This window comes from Ilyonectria robusta, assembly GCF_021365365.1.
Source record: "Ilyonectria robusta strain PMI_751 chromosome Unknown BGZ61scaffold_2, whole genome shotgun sequence".
NCBI classification, from domain to species: Eukaryota; Fungi; Ascomycota; class Sordariomycetes; order Hypocreales; family Nectriaceae; genus Ilyonectria; species Ilyonectria robusta.
In genome coordinates this window covers 1058399-1078877 of record NW_025764436.1, presented here as the reverse complement: position 1 = coordinate 1078877, position 20479 = coordinate 1058399, and the positions used below count along the sequence as shown (strand labels likewise).

General features: G+C 55.8%; 8 protein-coding genes across 8 annotated transcripts; 4 read left to right on the top strand and 4 right to left on the bottom strand.

Moving 5' to 3' along the window:
• The first annotated feature begins 566 nt into the window (after nucleotides 1-566).
• On the top strand, nucleotides 567-4070 carry BGZ61DRAFT_440770 (SNF2 family N-terminal domain-containing protein). The gene is made up of 9 exons (XM_046244524.1): nucleotides 567-991; nucleotides 1043-1128; nucleotides 1228-1320; nucleotides 1370-1798; nucleotides 1850-2418; nucleotides 2469-2741; nucleotides 2794-2898; nucleotides 2953-3590; nucleotides 3663-4070. The coding sequence occupies exons 1-9, from the start codon at nucleotides 685-687 to the stop codon at nucleotides 3890-3892; spliced, it is 2730 nt and encodes a 909-aa protein (XP_046110507.1). The 5' UTR covers nucleotides 567-684; the 3' UTR covers nucleotides 3893-4070.
• A 142-nt stretch (nucleotides 4071-4212) lies between these two features.
• BGZ61DRAFT_526762 (ATP synthase regulation protein NCA2-domain-containing protein) lies at nucleotides 4213-6337 on the bottom strand (the record flags this gene model as incomplete). Its single annotated transcript, XM_046253008.1, has 2 exons — nucleotides 4213-6199; nucleotides 6321-6337. The coding sequence occupies 2 exons, from the start codon at nucleotides 6335-6337 to the stop codon at nucleotides 4213-4215; spliced, it is 2004 nt and encodes a 667-aa protein (XP_046110506.1).
• A 252-nt stretch (nucleotides 6338-6589) lies between these two features.
• On the bottom strand, nucleotides 6590-7911 carry BGZ61DRAFT_84381 (uncharacterized protein). The gene is made up of 3 exons (XM_046257138.1): nucleotides 7251-7911; nucleotides 6859-7074; nucleotides 6590-6774 (listed from the first exon to the last, which is right to left on the bottom strand). The coding sequence occupies exons 1-2, from the start codon at nucleotides 7778-7780 to the stop codon at nucleotides 6927-6929; spliced, it is 678 nt and encodes a 225-aa protein (XP_046110505.1). The 5' UTR covers nucleotides 7781-7911; the 3' UTR covers nucleotides 6590-6774; nucleotides 6859-6926.
• Nucleotides 7912-8829: 918 nt separating this feature from the next.
• Nucleotides 8830-10338, top strand: BGZ61DRAFT_440765 (fatty acid hydroxylase superfamily-domain-containing protein). Its single transcript, XM_046244523.1, has 3 exons — nucleotides 8830-8990; nucleotides 9080-9185; nucleotides 9247-10338. Exons 1-3 carry the CDS (start codon nucleotides 8980-8982, stop codon nucleotides 10042-10044), a joined length of 915 nt encoding a protein of 304 aa, XP_046110504.1. The 5' UTR covers nucleotides 8830-8979; the 3' UTR covers nucleotides 10045-10338.
• On the bottom strand, nucleotides 10339-11298 carry BGZ61DRAFT_440761 (pterin 4 alpha carbinolamine dehydratase-domain-containing protein). Its single transcript, XM_046244522.1, has 3 exons — nucleotides 10949-11298; nucleotides 10773-10835; nucleotides 10339-10720 (listed from the first exon to the last, which is right to left on the bottom strand). Exons 1-3 carry the CDS (start codon nucleotides 11174-11176, stop codon nucleotides 10508-10510), a joined length of 504 nt encoding a protein of 167 aa, XP_046110503.1. The 5' UTR covers nucleotides 11177-11298; the 3' UTR covers nucleotides 10339-10507.
• Nucleotides 11299-14082: 2784 nt separating this feature from the next.
• BGZ61DRAFT_472115 (uncharacterized protein) lies at nucleotides 14083-15450 on the top strand (the record flags this gene model as incomplete). The annotated part of the gene is made up of 3 exons (XM_046248294.1): nucleotides 14083-14119; nucleotides 14486-14916; nucleotides 14995-15450. The coding sequence occupies 3 exons, from the start codon at nucleotides 14083-14085 to the stop codon at nucleotides 15448-15450; spliced, it is 924 nt and encodes a 307-aa protein (XP_046110502.1).
• Nucleotides 15451-15996: 546 nt separating this feature from the next.
• BGZ61DRAFT_489614 (uncharacterized protein) lies at nucleotides 15997-18431 on the bottom strand (the record flags this gene model as incomplete). Its single annotated transcript, XM_046250230.1, has 4 exons — nucleotides 15997-16026; nucleotides 16098-17818; nucleotides 17872-18192; nucleotides 18251-18431. The coding sequence occupies 4 exons, from the start codon at nucleotides 18429-18431 to the stop codon at nucleotides 15997-15999; spliced, it is 2253 nt and encodes a 750-aa protein (XP_046110501.1).
• Nucleotides 18432-19241: 810 nt separating this feature from the next.
• BGZ61DRAFT_472113 (YL1 nuclear protein C-terminal domain-containing protein) lies at nucleotides 19242-20252 on the top strand (the record flags this gene model as incomplete). The annotated part of the gene is made up of 2 exons (XM_046248293.1): nucleotides 19242-19296; nucleotides 19477-20252. 2 exons carry the CDS (start codon nucleotides 19242-19244, stop codon nucleotides 20250-20252), a joined length of 831 nt encoding a protein of 276 aa, XP_046110500.1.
• Nucleotides 20253-20479: the final 227 nt, after the last annotated feature.

Sequence of the window (20479 nt, the reverse complement as noted above, 5' to 3'; positions counted from 1 at the left end):
AACTGATTCATCAATTGCAACACTCGTGTAGCATCGTTTAGACCCTAGACCGCCAGTTGAAGGTTTGAGATCAACCCAAGGGCTGGCAAAGAGGCATCCATGGGGCATCCATGATACAGGGGCACGAGTACATTATTGCAGCTACACATGGATACCCTAGGCTTACTTGCACCGGGCCACCCATGATAATGCATCCCAACCCGAAAGCCTTAGCTGGCGTGTTATACCCGTACCCAATGGTTTGGATGCACACAACACGATATTGCACCAGGTGGGGGACTGCGGGTGGTACCGGAGTTAAAGCCAACCACGTATTAAGCAGCGAAGGCCAACAGGAAAAATGTCCAGGTGACTAGTGTAACCTTTATCTGAAATATGCATGAGTTAATTAACGTGGCCGTGAACAACTCGGTGTGGTGAGAAAGCCACCTCGGCATGAAGGATTTCGGTAGGTGAGGAAACTGGTGGAGATGATGGCGGGCGATCAATAGCGGAACAACCGGATGATCCGGCGGCGGTCCGACCGAAGAAGCAAGTTCATGTTACAGCTGTCGACGGCCCGACGCGTCTACACGCGACATAAGGCTTTAGAGTGAATCATTTAGAGGAGGAAGGAAGGGAAACAAAGACACAAACCCCCCGCTTCTGTAGAAGTCGTCAATTGCTCACCGCCGCACCATCACGATGCCTCGGCCAGCGAAACGCACCCACGAACTCATCGACCTGACGGGCGATGACAGTGAGACGGGCACGAATGGATCGCACGGCAAACGGCCCGCTTTGGCGCAGCACCCCCGGCGGATTGAGCGCAATGGCAGAGAAACACCAGGTTATCCACCTGGATTAGGTGGTACAAACGTGTACAGCACTGCTCCACAGAGCTCGAACGCCCTCGCCGCCTCGTCTCAGCTGGTGCCCGTTATTGAACCAGACGTTCTGGACCTTACGCAGGACAGCGATGAACCGGATCGCGAGCTGTACGGGACTTTTGGTGCGTGTTTCGTGACTGAATGCCGCTCCTGCATAATCTGATGCGTCACAGCGGGGAAGATTGTCGGAATCAGATACTACAGAGGTTATGCGTCGCCGGGAGAAACCGTTCTCTGCAGAAGGGAGCCCCAAAATCAGGTTCGTGTCTTTGCTGTGAACTAGGCATCCAATCCCGGACATCGTGTCTCAGGCGGTTGCTGCAGGCCGGAGACATGGAGAAACTAATAGCTCAAGCAGTATGATCGAAACGCGATCCGAGTGGACAACGTCGTGAACGACCAGATTGGCCATCTCCCCCGCAAAATCGCCGAGAAAATCGCACCGTACATGGTACATAATACCTTAGAACCTGTCCTATTGCATTCTAACTCCGCCCCAGGATCGTGGTGATGTTACCCTTGAGGCCCAGCTCACAGGCGAGAAGGGCTTTTACGACTGTCCCGTCAAGCTCTTCTTTTTTGGCCCAAGCGACCCAACTGAGCGTGCCAGGGTCGAGGACTTGCTTAAGAAGGACAAACTCGTCAAGGCCACCGAGCTCAAGAACACTAGAAAGGATGCTGAGGCTCGGAGGGCCGTGATGGGGCTGACCGGTGCCAGCACCGTGAACGGCCTTAATCAGGATGGTGCTATCCAGACGGAGCCGGAGGTGTCGTTGGAAGCTCTCCTGAAGACCAGTGAAGCCGTGGAGATGCGCAAGGGAGGTGACGCCATCAAGATCCTTGCGATCGGGGAGGATCAGTTGGAGCAGATGCCAAAGGCTGACCAGCCTTCCCGGCTTAAGTCGCAGCTTCTGCCATACCAGCGTCAGGTATGTCTACGCGAGAGGTGGATGTAAGTGCAACTGCTGACCACTATCTAGGGATTGGCTTGGATGACCTCCAAAGAGAACCCCCAACTTCCCCAAAAAGGCTCCAACAATGTCGTTCAGCTGTGGAAACTCGACAGCAGAGGTCGATACTGGAACATTGCTTCCGACTTTGTCACCTCGGCCGCACCGAATCTTCTTTCTGGAGGAATCCTCGCCGATGACATGGGCTTGGGCAAGACGCTTCAGATCATCAGTCTCATCCTGACAGGCGGACCCGGATCTACTTTGATCGTCGCCCCCGTCAGCGTCATGAGCAACTGGGAGCAGCAGATTCAGCGACACGTCCAGGCCGACCAGCTTCCCAGTGTCTTCATCTACCACGGTGACAAGAGGGCGACGGCTAAGGAGCTGATGAAGTATGACGTTGTCATCACCAGCTACGGGAAACTGTCCCGGGAGCGCGAGGATGGCGTCAGCAAGGTGTTGCTGTCGCCGTCCATCGAGTGGCGCAGAGTCGTCTTGGACGAAGGCCACACGATTCGCAACGCCAGAACTAAAGCCGCACTCGCCGCGTGTGACCTCAAAGCCAAGTCTCGATGGGTTCTAACCGGAACTCCAATGTAGGTCGCCTGAGCAACCCGTCTTTTGAGTCATCGCTAATGTAACGCAGCATCAACTCCGTCAAAGACTTGCACTCGCTCGTCAAATTCCTTCACATCACTGGAGGCATCGAACAGCTCGAGATCTTCAACGCCAAAATCACCCGCCGTCTAGGTTCCAACGATAGAAGCGCTCAGATCCTACTCCAGGCGCTGATGCAGGATCTGTGCCTCCGGCGTAAGAAGGATATGAAGTTTGTGGATCTCAAACTGCCCGAGAAGAAGGAGTTCATCCACCGAATTCAGTTCCGACCCGATGAGAAGCACAAATACGACGCTCTGCTGTATGTGTAACCGGCCTTATTCTGCTTGGAATGCTAGCTTACAAAATTACAGATCGGAAGCTAGGGGTGTTTTGCAAGAATACCAGGCGAATTCTGCAGCGGGACAGAAGGGCCGTTTCCAGAACGTCCTCGAACGTCTGCTTCGTCTCCGACAAACGTATGCATACCCCGTTCTCATAGTCGGCATATTGAATCGCTCACAATTATCTAGCTGCAACCATTGGACGCTTTGCAAACAGCGTATTAACGATATTCTCAAGCTGCTCGAAGATCAAGACGTCGTCGTCCTTAATGATAAGAACCGCGGGTTGCTCCAAGAAGCCCTGCGTCTCTACATTGAGACGCAAGAAGACTGCGCCATCTGTTACGACACGCCTACATCACCAGTCATCACGATTTGTAGTCACGTATTCTGCTCGGGCTGTATAACCCGCGCCATTGAGATCCAGGGCAAGTGTCCGATGTGCCGCAACCCGCTCTCCGCGGAGTCGCTGCTCGAACCTGCGCCCGAGACTGCCGGCGACGAGGCGCCCGAGTTCGACTCGGAGACGCAGAGCTCTAAGACGGAGGCAATGCTGCAGATCGTGCAGGCCACGCTGCGCAACGATGGGTCCAAGGTCATCCTGTTCTCACAGTGGACGTCGTTCCTCAACATCCTGCAGAGCCAGCTCAATGCGGCGGGAATCAAGTATACTCGCATCGACGGGAGCATGAAGGCAGACCATCGCGACCGCGCCATCGACGCCCTGGACAACGACCCAGAGACGCGCGTCATGCTTGCCAGCCTCGCCGTGTGCAGCGTCGGTCTTAACCTTGTCTCTGCCGATACCGTCATTCTCTCTGATAGTTGTAAGCCAGCCTACTTCCCCTCTTTTACACGCCGTCGAGAACTCTACTCTAACCGTTACTTTCTACTCGCAGGGTGGGCTCCGGCCATCGAAGACCAGGCCATAGACCGTGTCCACCGGCTGGGCCAGACGCGCCCGACAACGGTGTGGCGCCTCGTCATGGAGGGCTCGGTCGAAGAGCGCGTGCTGGACATCCAACAGGAGAAGCGGGAGTTGGTCACCAAGGCCTTCCAGGAGAAGACGGGCCGGGGTAAGAAGGCCAAGGATACCCGCATGGCAGATATCCTCAAGCTGCTTGGTTGATTTGTGACAGAGCGTCATTGGGTTTGATGGAATTACAAGGAGTTATTATGCCTCAGCCAGACAGCCACTTAAGATTTCGTGGTTACTGGAGGCGGAAAAGTTTGACGTTGATGTCGTTAAATAGCGGCCCATAGCCTCGGGGTTTAATTTTGCTACATCAACAAGTTCGATGAAAACACTTGATTGTCATTGACATGTCATGTCATTATTGATTTGTTTTTTCTGCAATCTACGGATCTTTTTACACCGGGTAGGTTCTGTTTTCACCCCTTCCTTGGGATACTATACAAGCCGGGGCCGGAGGCTCAACGACCGTAAATTTACTTCAGCCACCTGCCGTAGGCCCATCGGATGCGCTCGAGGGCCCGGGCCTGCAGCTGGATGCCTTTCATATTGGAGAGATCGTCAAGGTCCTCGAGGAATTCCCTTCCAATGTCGCGGGGCATCAACCGATCGACCAAGTTGCGCAAGACATGTACTTCGCACAACAAGAGACCATGGTCCTTGTACGACAAGAGGTTGCTCTCTGTGGGACGAGCCTCGGAGAGGATACGATCGATGTTTCGGAGGACGCGCACAGCCTTGCCGGCCTTGGCCGAGTTGCGCTGGCCAGATCGTCCACCGAAGATGCCGCGAAGGTACTGGAAGAGGCCGACCGAAACGATGACACCAGGAGTGAGACCGACGAAGCCGAAGACCAATTCCTGACTCTTGAGGAGGGAGTCGATGCCGGTCATGGCAACCTCAAGATCAACCTTTGTCTTCTGAACTTGGATCAGAAGTGACCGAACCAGGTCGCCCCGGATCGCGCCCATAAGAGGGCTTTGCAGGTCCTGCTCGAACGCTCGAAGCACTGGGGTTACATCACCCTCAGCGACCTTGGTTCGAATCTCGGCAATTTGAGAGTCGGATAGAGGCATTCCGCTCGTCGAGGCGAAATGGGGTTTGTCAAGGGCGAAGTCAACAACCATGCGTTCGAGACTTTCGCGATCGGCCTTGAGACTGTCCCGGCTCATGATAGCGATTTCACTCGTCTTATCATGCCGGATTGTTTGAATAACCTTCCCCGTCGGTTCCACAACCCAGTTGAACCAGAAATCTTGGACCGTCGCCCCAAAATCGAGGAACCACTGGACAATATCGGCCTTTCGGTTGAGTAGAATCCGCAAGATGGTGGTTGATGAGAGCACACCGACACTGGCAAAGAGCCAATACCGCACTAAGGGAGAAGGGGGGCCGTTTTCCTTTGCTAGGCCCTTCATAACAGTAAGGTGTTCAGGGAGAGTCTTGTCAATGATTTGGAGTAGCCGTCGGGCGAGGATTGCTGGTCGTTCAGTTGCGTTGCTATCCTCCAGGTGAACTGAGAGCTCGGGGTCCTCTTCCACGCCAGCAAACACCTTGTCTTCGAAGTCGTTAATGTTAACATCCAGAGTGCAGACCTCCTTGAGTACCATGTCGATCAGGGCGACGCTACGCTCAACGACACCCTTGAGGTCGTGGTGGTCCTGCATCTCGGCCTTTTCGTCGTCGGGACCAAACTGCAAGCCCTCATCCATCAAAACGCCAAGTCCGCTGGCGGTAATCTCTCTCAATTTCCTCAACTGAGCTTGCTTCCGTCTAGCCTCCGCACGGCAGAGAGCCACCGGAGACAGGACCTTACGTTGGATGTTGGCAAAGGAACGCTCGCGTATACTGTCCTGAACGATGCCATAGAACTGTTTCCACTGTTGCGAGAGTCCGGTCCTAGTCGAGTCTACGAAGTCGGCCGGAGCGTCTCGCACGGAACTGGATCGAAGCCGCAGCTTGGTCGTGCTGTAGACTTCTTGGGACCAGGACCATAGGCGAACCGGGGAGGTTTGAACAGTGTACAGACTGCTGTAGGCGTATGAGCTGAGGACATCGTCCCAATACCAAATGTCGTCACTGAGCGGGATAATTTGTTCCAGCAGGGTGTCGAGAACAACGCCATGAATATGGATGGTGGCTTTGCTGACGAGGAGCCACTCGATCTCATTTTCATAAGGACTCTTCAAGGCATCAACATGAGAAGGCCTCACAATAGCACCAGGTGGAGCAGGGATTCCAGACTGAGTGAGAAGGCTCCGGATGCGCCATGATGGGAGGAGAGGGTGAGAGGATGAGGTGCTGAGGGACTGGACGATGCGGAGCAGGTGGTCGAGGCGAGGAGAAGAGAAGGCATTGGCGACGGTGAAGCCCCGGTCATCAGTTTCCTCGCGTCCATCCTCGGACGAGTCTTCGGAGAGGACGGGGAGACGATCCAGATAGGCGTCGAGACGCCGCACCTGGCTGTTGGCGAAGTTAGTATTACCAGGACAAAAGTCGGCCCAGCCAAGGCCAAAGGGAGAGACATGGGGACTGGAAATGTCGGGTGTGGGATGGCTAAGTAGTCAGGGGTGGGCGGACGAACTCGGAGACAAGAGTCATGATGGGCAGAGCAAGAACCCAGGCTTTGACAACGCAACCAGTGTCAGGCTCGGCGGGTACAGCATCGGCCAGCAGGCGCAGCTCGCAGGGGGCTGTTCAGGGCTGTTCAGGGCCGTCCAGGAACTGACTGGTCAATGGCAGATCCCCGTACAGCCACCGGAGGGTCGGACGGAGCGTGGGCACCACAGTCGGGACGGAGGTACAGGCAGCGGCTGACTGGAGACGGCAGACGGGCAGAAGAAGAGCCGCAAATCAACTCGGCCGAGGGCGCGGAAGCACGGGACCACGGGCGGCAGATCGGGCTGGAATGGGTGGTGGCCCTGGTGGGTTTACCGGGAGTGGTGTGTTGCGTGACTGGAGGCTGGTGGCGACGTGAACTGTGCAGGCCAGTCCCAGACTTTCACATTCGCAGTGTGCAGCTCGCAGCGGATATTGTGCTTACTACGTCAGCGCGGGCGTTGGCTCAGGCTTAGGCTTAGGGCCGCGTGTGCTGTGCTGTGTGTGTGCGCTGGGCAACGGACCGGAGGCGGGTTGTGCGTGTGGGGTACTCGCCATCAGCCCAGACCGACGGTACGGATACGGAGATCAATTACGTCGGCACAGCACGGGCGATGGCATCACACCACACGGACAGGCCCGGAAGCTGGGGAGCCGAGAGAGCGGCGCGATGTGGCCGGGGCGGAGGTCGCCAACGGCCTAGCGATAAGTCGACGTCTGCCCGGCCGGCGAGGGTGAAACTGTAAGAGACGGGGCCGTGTTAGTGAGGGCGTTGGTTGGGGTGGGTTGGCTTGTGCGAGATGAGAGCGAGCATGTGAATGAGTGAGTGAGTGACCAACACGAGCTCATGTGAGTGAATGCGAGTGTGTGAGTGTGTGAGTGTGTGCGGGCGGAGCAACTGAGATGCATTCATTACCCTGGCTTGATTCGACGTCTCACACTGTTCGAGCGAGGCGTAGAATAGACTGCCGACGGTTGTGGTTGGGCGGTTCGGTGGATGATGGATCGTAGGACGTGGAGGACCACGGTGGAGGGTGTCCGCACCACGGTATTAGTATTCGTATTCGGGTTACGAACCGGATTGCGAACAAGCAACCACCAACAGCCAGAGCCACGAGGCCGCCGACTACACCCGGCAGAGGACGTATTGTCTGCCTGAATGAAATACCAAATGCAAGGGCCTGGATTGGGTGGCCGGATGAAACAAGGTCGAAAAGGAACAAGGTTAAAAGGCAAAGTATTCGGATACCAGACAGGCTGATGAAGCGCTGTAACACGAAGGCGAAGGCGAAGGCGAAGGCGAAGACGAAGACGACGGGTCCGATCGATGAGATCATCAGCCGGCGCCAGAACAAGGGAACCAACGGCGCGCATGATAAGGCGATACTCGGTGGAACACAGGCAATTGGCTGCAATGCTACGTAGCTCATCATCTCCCGCGACCATCCCTGGGTGTGGCGGCGGGCGGCAGCGTCCATACGCCAGCACCTCAAGCTGTCAGAACCCAAAAGACCACACCACTTTCCCCCAATGTTTGCAATAGTTTGCTGATGAACCGCTGCTCGGGAGCTCTCTGGGCCGGGCGGGGGTCATCCACAAACTGCTGAACGAGGGTCGGCAGTCCAGAGTAAACAACATCGATCCATCGTCACCAACCCCTGGACACTTCATTTTCGTTCTCGCCACTGGTCCATCCAGGGGACGCGCAAATGTCAGAATCAGCTGTCACGGACAGGACCAGATCCGGGGACAGGGGGGACAGAGAGATGCCGAGGGCGCTTGGAAGTGCTGTTTTTTGTGCTGAATTGGTCGCGCAACTTCAATCCCTCTGGAAAAAAGAACTGATGCCTGGTAACAGCTGGCGAAGGCCGTATCCCAGGCCAGTTCGTAAATCATCGTCCTTGACCGCCGTCAATTGCCGCCTCTGCCTCATCTCCCAAGTCGGGGCCGGAAAGTGATGTTGATGATGGTTATCACTGGGGCCACTGAGTGGCCCATGTGGTCGGTCCCCTGAACAAAATTCCCGTTAGACCCCCGTACCTCTCAGGGCGGTGACGGCACTCGAGGGGGCGTTTACAGCGCCGTCGCCCGTTGATGGCCCTGGAGCAGCCCGTACGATCCCCATGAATGCCCTGCGCCTGCGTCCGGAAGCCGGAAAGAACAATTTGGAGTGGGCTCATCTCTGGAACCATATGCCCATTTGCCATTTGCCCTGAGATTTCTTGCCGGCCTGCACGGACCCATGGTGCCAGGGGCTGCGTATCGTGGGTGGTAGGTTCCGTCCCGGCGACGGTGGAAGGACCCCTGTGGTCCCCTCCTCCTTCCCATTCCTTGGGTGCGGCTGCCCTGTGACTGGCCAAATTGGCATACACAAGTGGGCGTGTGGGTGTGCCCGCCAAGCCGCCGCCCCAATTGGATCTGGCGCGCGGCGGGCTGTCGAGGAAATGATAAAACCTCCCCAACAGCCACTACCCGTTTTCCTTCCCATCACCGCCATCGCCGACCTCTTCAAGAGCCGCCCTCTTCGACGACTTGGAATCGTTGAACGCTCGGTGTTTGCTGGTCTTTCCTTCAAAGACCTCCGTCTCCTATTTCCCTTTTACACAGTACTAGTTGCGAAATCTCCATCGGAGTCGACCGCAAACATGGACATTCTGTGAGTTTGCCCCTGATGCGACCCTCTGCGCGCGTCAATCCTCTCCCTCGAAATCGTCGCAGCACTCCTAACACTGATTTCTCTCGCAGCAACTCGACCATCAGCATGTCGAATCAGACTAGCGACTACCTCTCCGTCCTCGAGGAGGTCTCCAAGTACAATATCCAACTCAACTTCCTCGAGAAGCTCTGGGCCGTACGTCCACTGCGATCCATATTCCCGACTTGACACAATCAGACTAACACGCCATCTCTAGGCTTGGTACATTTACATGCAAAACGACACCCTCGCCACCGGCCTCATGAGCTTTGTTCTCCACGAACTCGTCTACTTTGGTCGCTGCATCCCCTACATGCTCATGGATTGGATCCCCTTCTTCAACCGCTACAAGATCCAGGCCCAGAAGATCCCCACCATCAAGGAGCAGTGGGATTGCGCCGTCATCGTCCTCGTCAGCCACTTCACCGCCGAGCTTCCTCAGATCTGGTTCTTCCATCCTATCGCCACCTGGTTCGGCATGGACTACGGAGTTCCCTTCCCTCCCGTGTGGAAGATGGCTGTCCAAATCACCATCTGCTTCATTATGGAGGATGCTTGGCACTACTGGTTCCACCGCGCCCTGCACTACGGTCCCCTCTACAAGGCCATCCACAAGATGCACCATACCTACGCCGCTCCCTTTGGTCTTGCTGCTGAGTACGCCTCGCCCATTGAGACTGCTCTCCTCGGTATCGGTGTCGTCGGCGCTCCCATCCTCCTCATGGCCTTCACTGGCGAGCTCCACCTCTTCACTATGTACGTCTGGATCACGCTCCGCCTCTTCCAGGCCATCGACGCCCACAGCGGCTACGACTTCCCCTGGAGTCTGCGCCACTTCCTCCCCGTTTGGGCTGGCGCCGAGCACCACGACCTGCACCACGAGAAGTTTATTGGCAACTACGCTTCCAGCTTCCGCTGGTGGGACTACTGCCTGGACACTGAGGCCGGTGCTGAGGCTAACAAGCGCCGCCGTGAGAAGAAGCTTGCTCTGCTCAAGGCTCAGAAGCAGCAATAAGCGACTGTAGCGACTTCAATGGGCAGCACATCTTGATTGCGGTGAATCAAGGCTGCTCTAGAGGCGAAAGGAATGAAGGAGAAAATATTCAGTTCATGATTGAATCAAGACTGAATGTGGCACATAACCAGTCCGTTGCCCGAGCGGCGGTACGAGCATTCGCACGGCGTTGGGGATGTTGATCGAGAACGACTTTTTACGCTTGTATATACAAAAAACCGCATAAGCCCGGGAGAGGCTCTAGACATACGTACTTAATACTCAGCGTCGTTCGTTGACCTAGGAAAATAACACCGTTTTGATTAAAGCAACCATCAAGTGCCAATTTAAGTGACAAGATGAACATACGGATATTCGACCGGATATACTTTGACGATAAATATCTTACAACCGGATCCTCATAGGCAAAAACAGCTGGGTTACTTTTTTTTGGTACTCCTACAGCCGTTGTTACCCTCACCCCTCACTTCTTCTTGGGCGTGCAACAATCCCCTGCCGCAATGGCGGCCTGATCAGCCAGACCCTTGATACTGCAGCTCTGATCGGCCTCGGGCTCTGGGGCTAACTCGCCCAGCTCGGCGGCCAGCGTGTCACACGCGGCGGCCATGACGACGTCCTTCTCAGAGAGGCCGGCTGGGTTGTGGGTTGTCCAGCGGATGAATGTCGTGTTGTAGACCTGGGGTTCTTAGATTGAGGAATTATAAGCGATATGAATGAGGGAGGAGTACGTTGGACCATTCAGGATGATGGTTCTTGATCTTGCACTGTAAAGAGACACCGGTCATGAAGTCCTGTGTATATCTCATCAGTTCCGCCTGTAATCATGCTAGATACACAACCTCATTTTGATCAAAGCTGCGGGACCCAAATGTAGAACCAAGAGCACTAAAGGGACGGAACAAACCCAAGTCTTTGCGAACGTCTTAAACCGGAACCTGCGCTCTAGCGCGGCGCCTTCGTTGGTGAGCGCCCACCGGCCACCCTCGGAGACCAACAGGGGCGTCAGCGCTGGCATGAGGCTCGCGGCGTCGGTGCCGGCGGAGAATCGCGGCTGGGCAGCCATGGTGGAGGCAGAGGATGAGAAGGGCCGGAAGAGGGAGGGGATGCGGGATAATGGCCGCAGGAGGAGCATTGCGGAGCGGGAGGAGGGTGGCGTTGGCGTTGATGAGGCTGCGAGGACGTTGGCTGTGGGTGGTGGATGGAGGATTGTGAGTGGTGAGGGATGGAGGGATGGGAAATACTTTTCGGTTGGTGGGGTTGCTGTGCATGGTGAAGTAGCTTTCAACAGTCATCGCTTACTGGCAACTGTAACATTTACAAAACGATGAAATTCATCTGATGATTCTTGAGGGTTGAAATAATAAATTCTACGAAATAAGATAGTATCCATCAAAAACATCTAGACGGCATGATAAAGCTGCTGACTGGTACGGGTTATGATATGACACCACGAACTCAACACACAAAGCGTGGAGGCATCTGACTAGGTAACAAGCTAATATTATCTTCCCAGGTTGTGTCGAATATGTGGCGATTTTTGTCAACGACCTTTGTGCTCTGTTCGTTTACTTTAAGATCAACCTCAAGCTCGAACTTCTTCTTGTGTCGCAGTATTATATCTGGACTGCATTTTTATACGTTGAAACGCAAGTCTGGATTAAGTGCTTTAAAAAGAACGAGTTTTTTATCCTGGGTCTTCATCTGCGCCAAAAATATTTGGAAAGAAGGTCATAAACAATGCCATATTGTGGCTTTCTGGCTTAGATGTAGCAGCGATATGTGGCTGGCTGTTTCGAATCAGGAAACTGTTGGGCTAGAAGGCTACTTGCCTACTCGCCACTGTGGTGAGCACCTCATGTCAAGGGCTCACACGGTGATGACCGAGACTTTGTTATCGCGAAATTTCTGGCAACTAGGAATTGAAAGGGCACGCCCATCATCATGTGCCGAATTTAAGGAGTGTGTGACGACCAGGATGCAGTTGAGGAGCGTGCATTACAATTCGTTGAAGCTGCATGGCGCTTAGTCAAGCGAAGACCTCGATGACTATCAAGTCATGAACGGGAAGCGAGTCCACTCTCCATCAAGCGAGCGGGAGCTGCTGAGCTGTCACGGCGCAAGTGATTGGGAAAAGTTGGCGCTATAGCTGCGCTTTGCTTTATCGGCAATGCATACATGACTTTCCATAAGAACAAAGACGGGCCAATATGGCCATACACACCGCCATTCTAAGGATGGGTATGACGCTCTTGCTGGCCATCGAGAGGACTGTGCTTGACAATCTGGATCTACATGGGGGCTTTGGTGGATAGTTTTAAAGTTAGATCGATTGCGATGAGAGAGGATACTTTTGATACCCGGGCGTGTATCGAGGAGGCCAGAGAGCTTTGCTGATGGGCGAATAGGAGACAAGAACCTCAACAGTAGTATAGTCAACGGTAAAGCATGAGAGCCGCATGGAACCTGCGCCGAAATCCAATTAGTTCGTTTGGATTCCCGTAGTTGCCTAGTTCGGCATGTCGTGGAGGTCCCCGGAATGCTCGGGAGGGGTCCAGGTCATCATTGGGTGACTCCGGGTAAAATACAGAGGATGAACCGGCTGACCTTGACGGGGTTGCTAGCATTGGGGCGGGGGAAGCGAAGCAAAATCTTTCAATAATAGACTCGGGGAGAGAAGAGGAAATGTGATTTTGCTGCCCGGCAGGCACGGTTTCTGGACAAACTTGGCTGGCCGCTGCATGAGACTCATTGAGGGTGAACTGTTGGCTTATTCCGAGAGAAGGCCGAGAGGATAACGACACCCATGTTGTTTGTCATCCGTTGTGGCTGGCCGGGAGGTGGATCGTAAACGGTCCGAACATCGCAACAAGATGCCTCCATGCTCGGTAGGCGTGTTGGGCGATTCCAATCGCGGAAGATCCTGTGTGGTGGTGGTGGTGGTGGAATGTATCTAGCTGGGTTGGGCTGGTGGGAGTGTTGGTCGTCCCAAGCAGTCCCCACCTCGAAGAATTGGGAGAGAGGGGTGCAGGTTGACGGATGGAGTCTGGCATAAATCGAGCACAAGTGAAGTGATATTTATTATGTTCGGGGAATTTTGTCATGCCGATATACCCGAGTATGCATTTGGCTATCTCTGCGTCAATGCCAAGATGCCGAACTTGATGATCCAATGTCACGAGTATCACTGAAGAGCTGCACGGAAGAATGGAAGGTATGACGGAGTGCAGTCTGGCATCGCGGCGCTGGTGCGTGTTGAGCCAGCGGATCGTGCAGTTGGCGGCAAGTGGTCCAAGCTCCTGCGCCCCACTCGAAGCACTTTCGGGGCGCAGGCCTCGCGGGGGTCTTTGTTTACTCTCGCGCATCCTGCTGACAAACCCATTTTCCTTCCTTGCTGCACCGACACCACCCCCCTCATCTAGCGATTGCGAAAGCACCCTTCGCTGCTACGGTTGCCGCAGTCTGCTGGCTCGTTTCGTCTCGCGCGTGTGGAATCAACCGAGTCGCGTCCGGCTTCTCTCCCGCGAGGTCAAAGCAATTGAGACCCCGTTACGCGGCGTCGCAGAGAGCTGTCCCTCCTGGTCCGCGAGGCTGGAGCCCAAGGTGTCGGACGAACCAGGCTGAGACAGAGGCACAGAAGACCCGGCAAGCAAGACAGTGACGATTCGGCTGCCTGCTTTGCCGCAACCCGGCGCTCGTGGACGAACCTGTCACCAAGGCACAATCTCCAAGAAAAGCGCGAGCGAGTGAGCACGGTTCCGAGAGCCCGAGCCTCCGCGTCTAAGCCCACCCGCCATACGCCAAGCAAAAAGCGGAGGAGCAAAGCCCGCCCAGTTTACCCTCCGGCCCAGCCACGCCATTTTCCGACCTGATCACCTCGGCGGGTTACATAATCCCTCCCATCGAACGTATCACGATTCACCAGCCCTCCCGTTCTTGTTCACGTCAGCGCCTCGCTCGCCTGCCCCGTAGTAATAATCCTCGCTCGCCCGCCGCTCTATTTGAATGCTGAGTCAGACCCTCCTCTCCCAAAGCTCAAGCATGCAGACCTCGTCCGCCAACGGCGCCAGCACTCAAGGTCAGTCAATTAATCCTTCCCTTGTCTTCATCTTGGTCGCCAGCTTGCTGCCGGAATCCCCCCTCACCACCTTTCCGGCGATCCGACTCCAGCTCCCCATCTCCAGCTCCCCATCTCCTCTTCGCTCACCCAAACCTCGTCGCTTCGTCGCTTCGTCGCAACGCTCGCGCCGGTCCCCCTCCATCCTCGTCTTTACATCATCCCTGTCGCGCACCTCGGCGCATGTCCATGTTCGGACCGCTTCACCCTTTCCTTACCTTCGCACTGCCCTGACGATCCTTGCCGGTTGCGCCGACATCTCATCCGGCTTAATCATTGTCGCAATTGCTCTGCCCAGTCTCCCACTGACATGAACTATATCAGCAGAGCAGCATCTGCGCGCACAGCTTGAACTCCTCAAGAACCACGACGTCACCTCCTCGTCCTCGTCGACCCCTCCCACGCGCGACCCGAGGAACGCGACCCTTCAGCCGGCCCCAGCGCGGCCAGCGAATGGATACGACCCTTTGATTGCTGCTTCTCAAGACGTCGCTCGCGCTCTCACTACTAAGTCCGAGGCCGAAGCTCACATCCACCCCGATCTTCGCGCCCGACCCAACCAAGTACCCACCGCCAACATGATGCCCATCGCTCCTCCTTCGGGGCATAGCCCTGGAGCTTCTGCCGGCCCCTCGGCTGCATCTATAGCTCCTGCGCCAACTTTGTCCATGCTGCCCGATGATGGCTCCAATGATGGGAGGAAAGCTAAGCGCGAGCTGTCCCAGTCAAAGCGCGCCGCGCAGAACCGAGCTGCCCAAGTAAGTCCATGTCACCCTTTGTTATCAAGCCCAGGAAGTTTGGTAGAGAATCCAGGAGGCTAATTGCTGTCACTGTAGAGAGCTTTCCGCCAGCGCAAAGAAGGATACATCAAGAAATTGGAGCAGCAGGTACGCGAGTACCTCGACATGGAGCAGTCCTTCAAATCCATGCAGTCGGAAAACTATGCGCTCCGTGAATATGTAATCCACCTACAATCTCGTCTGCTGGATGTTCAGGGTGAATTCCCACCACCGCCCCCGAACGTCAACCTGTCTCAACCTCCGCCAACCACACCTGGACCTCCTACAAACGTTCCTGAGCCGGCCCCGAGTAATCCTGCCGGACCGCTCGAGGCCGTTGCCCAGGCAGTCGCGGGCTTGGCCGCCCAAGAGCAAATGGTGGTTGACCGACAACAGTACCCTAGCCCTCAATTCAAGCCCGACGACGTGAGTGAGGACACGCGAACGGCAGATGAGATCAACAGACAGCTACAGCAACCAGATGAGGCCCATACAGCGGCATCAGCGGTTTAGGACGCCGATGGTCTCGCTGATCCTTTAGCTTTCGATTTATACCGGCGTTGAGGATGCGTGTTGGTTACGTTAAACAAGATAGTCGGATTACTGAGGCGTTCCGGGACTTTGCTTACTATGGGCGAAGGGCTCTTTCACGTCCTTTGCTACCAAATTCCTTTCCCTTGAAGCCTATATTATTGGCGCGTCGGCGCTGTTGCGACTTGGCCGTCGTCACGGACCTGGAAATGGGACTCACTTAGCTGGTTGGCTGGCAGACTAGCTTGCGGGCGTTGGGCAACGCACCTTGGGAGAGATGATATGTTGATGAAGGAGGTGGAATTATTATGCGATATCCTCGTAAGTGAGAGACGTCAGCATGTCGACACAGACTAGGATGCATTTTGTAGCTGTCTTTTTCGCATGGGATGTAGAAACCAGAGAAGCACCAAAGAAGCACCAAAGAACCTTCATTAACGCAGACCTGAATAGCAAAACAACCATATCTACCCGTACATGAACCTGCCCGCTTTTGACTCCCTGGTGCCCCCAACAACACTGCACAGTCTACGCGTACGAATTGCCCATATCATGTTCCTAGAAAGGGGGTTAGCGAAGCCGTCGATAAAACCTTGGCGTGATTAGGTTGGGAAAACGCTGGAACGTGCCTTGATATACTCCGGTCCCTTTTCTTGGTACTCCTCCCTCGAAATCTTGGATGTCTTCCAGCCAGCCGATCCAGCCCAGCCGGCAGCGCCCTTCCAGGCATCTAGCAGAGCATCCTCGGCACGGCGCACAGCGAGTGGCGAGTCGGCGGGGAGCAGAGAGCGCAGGCCGTCGCGGACGCGGTCGTCGAAGTTGCTGAAGAGGGTGTTGCCGCCGGTGAGGAAGACGTCGCGCAGGAAGTCGTCGCGGGTCGGCATGCCGGCCAGGCGCTGCGTGAGGATGTCGCCGGCGATCTCGACGATGCCGGCCTGGTCGACGCCGGCGATGGACGGGCGGAAGACCACCTCCGGGGCGCGGATGCGCTCGATGTTCAGGTGGATCTGGTTCAGCTCGGCCTGCGACGCCGGGTCGAAGGGGCGCGGCCCGCGAGCGAAGGCGTGGAGCAGCGACTTGGACCAGTCGGACTGGGCCTCATGGGTGTTCTCGTACTCAAAGTCCGGATCATACTTGAGCAGGTCCTGCTCGAGCGTCTTGAGGCTGGACATGAGGTCCTCCTCCTCCTGTTCGTCGTCGCTGTTGTCGCCGACGGCGATCTGGCGATATACGCCCCAGTCGTCGTCGTTGGCGCCAAAGTCGTCGTCGTCGCCGCCGCGCCGGCGCTTCTTGGTCGGCGTGTCCGAGGCCAGGTTGGCGATGCTCTTCATGCGGATCTGCGAGGCGAGCGACTTGCGGTTGCCGAGGTCCTGCTTGAGGCGGTCGCGCTCCTTCATCTTCTGGAGCGTCTTGGCGCGTCGCTGCCGCTTCTCGTCGAGCCAGCCCTCGAGGTCGTTGTCGCGGCGCTCGTTGTCGAGGCGCACCTCCTCGGCGAGGCGGGCCTTTTCGGCCTCCTTCTCGGCCTTTGCGCGGGCGCGGGCCTCGTGGTTGGCCTTCATGAGCCGCTGCTGGCGTTTCTGCTTGAGCTGGGCCTCGTCGAGCTGGTCGTCGGGGACCTCGACGAGATCGAAGTTAGGCTGTTCCTGCTCTTCCTCCGGGTCGCCGCCGACATCCTTGGTTCGTGCCTTCTTGATGGTCTTCTCCAGGTCCTTGACGATCTTCTCCAGCTGGTTTTCATCCTTAACGTCAGCGCTGTCGAGGATGCGGCGAGTCTCCTTCTTGGTCTGGTCCGTGATGCGCCGTTGGACATCCTTGTAATACTCCAGGTCCTGCTCCTTCTTAATGAGCTTTTCGAGACGCATCTTGGCCGCCTGCTCCTGTAATCGTCGTCCACTCTCCTTCTTGCGCTCAGCTACTCGGGCCAGCTCCTCCTCGCTCTTCTGAACAATCACTTCCTCGGTGAACGGGTACTGGATGACAATGTCACGGTCCTCTAGCCCGGTCCAATCAAGGTAGTCTCGAATCTCTTCGTCGTAGTCCTTGGAAACGTAGCCGTGATCCTTGAGCATATGCTCCGCCTGGGACACGTTCATCTTGCCAGTGAATGCAGGGTATTTTAGGCGGATCAGCTTGAGAAGGTACTCGGCATTGTGGTAGCCGCCCCAGTTCAGTCTGATCGCCTGACCAAGCATCGCCTTGGAGTTGTAGACTGGAATTACGTGGGTCGAGGTGTATGAGGATGAGACGACGAGACCAGTCTTGCCCTTGTTGTGCCTATATGAGAAGAGGGAGTCGATGCCGTAGGCCAGAGAAGGAGCGCCATAGCACTCGAAAACAATCTCCGTCATAGCTGCGATGCATCGGGTCAGCATGGAGAGCGCCCAGGGGAGAGCTTATACGTACACTTCCGCGAGTAGGGGAGGTTGGCCACCGCCTCGGTCATGACGATGGGAACGTCAATGCCGCGATCAGTTTCGTTCATTCCCAGCTTGAGGAAAATATAATCCAGGACATGCTCCGTCACGTCCCAGTTGCTGACGATTCCGGTACCTGCCTCGAAGGCGTTTCGAATGTGACCTCGAGCTGTCGTGTCGGCGTAGCAGTCGGAGCCGGCGAAGGAGAAAGTCTTGCCGATCTTTCGGTCGCGATATTTCGCCATGATCGGGGGGATGCTGAACCTGGGCTTCTTCTCGAAAGACCATCCGGCCCTGACGGAAGAAGAACCTGGGAGTGAGGTTAGCCAACGGATGTCGCAGCTCCCTGGCGAGTATCATGTGCTCACCATAGTCGATGACGATGGCCGCCGCGCTGCCCGGCTGCTCCAGCGCCCGCTTGCGGCCGTCGCTCTGGGGCTCGATGTAGTCCTGGAAGCGATTCTCCTTGACGGGGAAGATCTTTGCGGGCGAGTAGGTCTTGGCCACGGGCGCCGCGATGGCGGGCTCGTCGATGGCGGAGGGCGCCATGGTGGTATCGCAGATGCAGGAGGATTAGGAGGATTAGGAAGAAGGAGGGCGTGGAAGCATTATGAGGCCAGAAGGGAAAGGTGGAAATTCAATGCCGGGAGCGGCCTGGCTTCCGGTCGCCAATTGGGGGGGACTGGAGGGTTTTTGGAGCTTGGTCGTGGCGAGCAAGATGAATGCGAGGCTGCGAGGCTGATGATGGGACGTGACATGCGCTCTTAGTGGATCCACCGCCAGTGCATTATGCGCCAGTCCACCGCGGCAGCGGTCAGGTTAACGACCCAAGGTCACGGTTTTCTATAAGTGCAAAGGGAAAAAAGAGAGTGATATATTCAGTTTCAGAGCACCGGGAAATTTAAATCACACAGGGAGTTGAAAGATGTCAACATAGACAAGGTTCGTCATTTCATGGGTATTCATTTACTTCCAACAGCTACACGTCGAGCATCAGTTCCTACTGATTGAGTATTGTCTCAGTTCGGAGGCTTCAAGTTATCCGTCGCTGCGAGAACTCGTTAGCAACAGATTATGCAACCTAATAAAGAATACTCGTTACCTTCAAGATGGAACAGAACATTGGACTGGTAGTTCTTGAACATCTGCGCTACCAGTTCCACGTTCATGTTTTGGATGTTTATATCCTACGCAGTGCCGAGTCAGCATATCAGAACGAGAAATGGAATGACAGTGAAGACGAACTTGAAGGCTCTTGTTCATAACAACGACGGCCTCGTTGAGTTTTTCCTGTATTTTATCAGCTATTTGCCGTCCACTGGCTCAGAGTGAAGCGATCTCCATACCACGTTGGTGATGATGCGGGACAGCAGGAGGTTCTGCTGGTGCTCGTGTGGACTCTCCTGCGCGCATTGTCAGCGGATGATTTATTTATTGACGTCCAAACTGCGCCGTCTGCTTCGGAGGATTTTACCATCTTCAAATTGGTTCGCAAGATGATGAACGTGGTTGATCACTAGGTGTGAGTTCGTGCGCGACAGTGGAGGGGCAGTCCAGTGTTTACGACTCGGTGGGCCTGTGTACCAATGACCAGTGACGCCCAGTGCGCAAGCAGCGACTGACACGTGCGGTGAAGCGCGGCAGAACCCAGGTCCGTTCCAAGCTGGGCCAGCTCCCAGCCGCTCAACTCCAGGGCACCGCCGACGAATTGCTCTTCTCCCGGAACTACAGCGCTATCTTCGACACAACGATCTCCGAAACATTGCCAAGGCACCGCCTACGAATTCTCCCCCCGAAACCATGGCCGCCCCTACCGAGGCGCAGATTGCGCATCTGGAGCTCATCGAGAAGCTTGACATCCACTCAATCCACAAGACCTTCCGCAGCTCAACCTGGAAGCCGAACCAGCGCCGAAACAAGAACCTCAAGGCCATTGTTGGTGACGCTTCCCGACGAGAGGCCTCTGCAATGGGCACGCCCATGGACGTCAGCGGAAACGTGACTCCGGGAGCCGACGATGGATTGTCGACGAGCGGCACCACGACGCCTGCGACAGAAAGCGGCAGCCAGGCCCCCAACCTTGCGCAGGCCTCGCGGAGTCTGTCAAAACTGGTCCTGGAGAAGACACTGAAGCCTACCGGAGGAATTGTGTCGGCCCCGAATGCGACGTACACCAACATCGAGTCAGCGCCCTCGATGGCACACTCCAAGCACTACTGCGACATCACGGGACTGCCAGCGCCGTACGTCGACCCCAAGACCCGGCTGAGATACCACAACAAGGAGGTGTTTGGCCTCATCAGAACGCTTCCTCAGGGTGCAGCCGAGCAATACCTCGAGGCTCGTGGCGCCCACACGGTCCTCAAGTGAACATCAACCGGACAACTATTCCTAATATGGATTGCTACGGATGGTCGAGAGCAAGACGGAGGTGGGAGATGGAGGCCATACAACGACGTCCTACGAGGATTCAGAGCATTCATCACATGTTGCAGGTGTACGAGAAGTGACTGTCCGACCAACAAAGTCAAACCTCAACTATGCACCCTGAGCCTCTCGGCAAAGGGATGGCAATTGACGCTCCGGCTTAATCGTGA

What these genes read in the sequence shown, in the direction of transcription:
- BGZ61DRAFT_440770 (XM_046244524.1), top strand. Translation starts at nt 685, where the DNA reads ATGCCTCGGCCAGCGAAACGCACCCACGAACTCATCGACCTGACGGGC. An exon ending in CGAGCTGTACGGGACTTTTG is followed by an intron (nt 992 to 1,042) that starts GTGCGTGTTTCG and finishes GATGCGTCACAG; the next exon opens with CGGGGAAGATTGTCGGAATC. An exon ending in AGAAAATCGCACCGTACATG is followed by an intron (nt 1,321 to 1,369) that starts GTACATAATACC and finishes ACTCCGCCCCAG; the next exon opens with GATCGTGGTGATGTTACCCT.
- BGZ61DRAFT_84381 (XM_046257138.1), bottom strand. Translation starts at nt 7,780, where the DNA reads ATGGTCGCGGGAGATGATGAGCTACGTAGCATTGCAGCCAATTGCCTG. An exon ending in AGACGTCGAATCAAGCCAGG is followed by an intron (nt 7,075 to 7,250) that starts GTAATGAATGCA and finishes CGTCTCTTACAG; the next exon opens with TTTCACCCTCGCCGGCCGGG.
- BGZ61DRAFT_440761 (XM_046244522.1), bottom strand. Translation starts at nt 11,176, where the DNA reads ATGCTCCTCCTGCGGCCATTATCCCGCATCCCCTCCCTCTTCCGGCCC. An exon ending in AGACGTTCGCAAAGACTTGG is followed by an intron (nt 10,836 to 10,948) that starts GTTTGTTCCGTC and finishes AGATATACACAG; the next exon opens with GACTTCATGACCGGTGTCTC. An exon ending in ATCATCCTGAATGGTCCAAC is followed by an intron (nt 10,721 to 10,772) that starts GTACTCCTCCCT and finishes TAAGAACCCCAG; the next exon opens with GTCTACAACACGACATTCAT.
- BGZ61DRAFT_440765 (XM_046244523.1), top strand. An exon ending in TCCTCGAGAAGCTCTGGGCC is followed by an intron (nt 9,186 to 9,246) that starts GTACGTCCACTG and finishes CGCCATCTCTAG; the next exon opens with GCTTGGTACATTTACATGCA.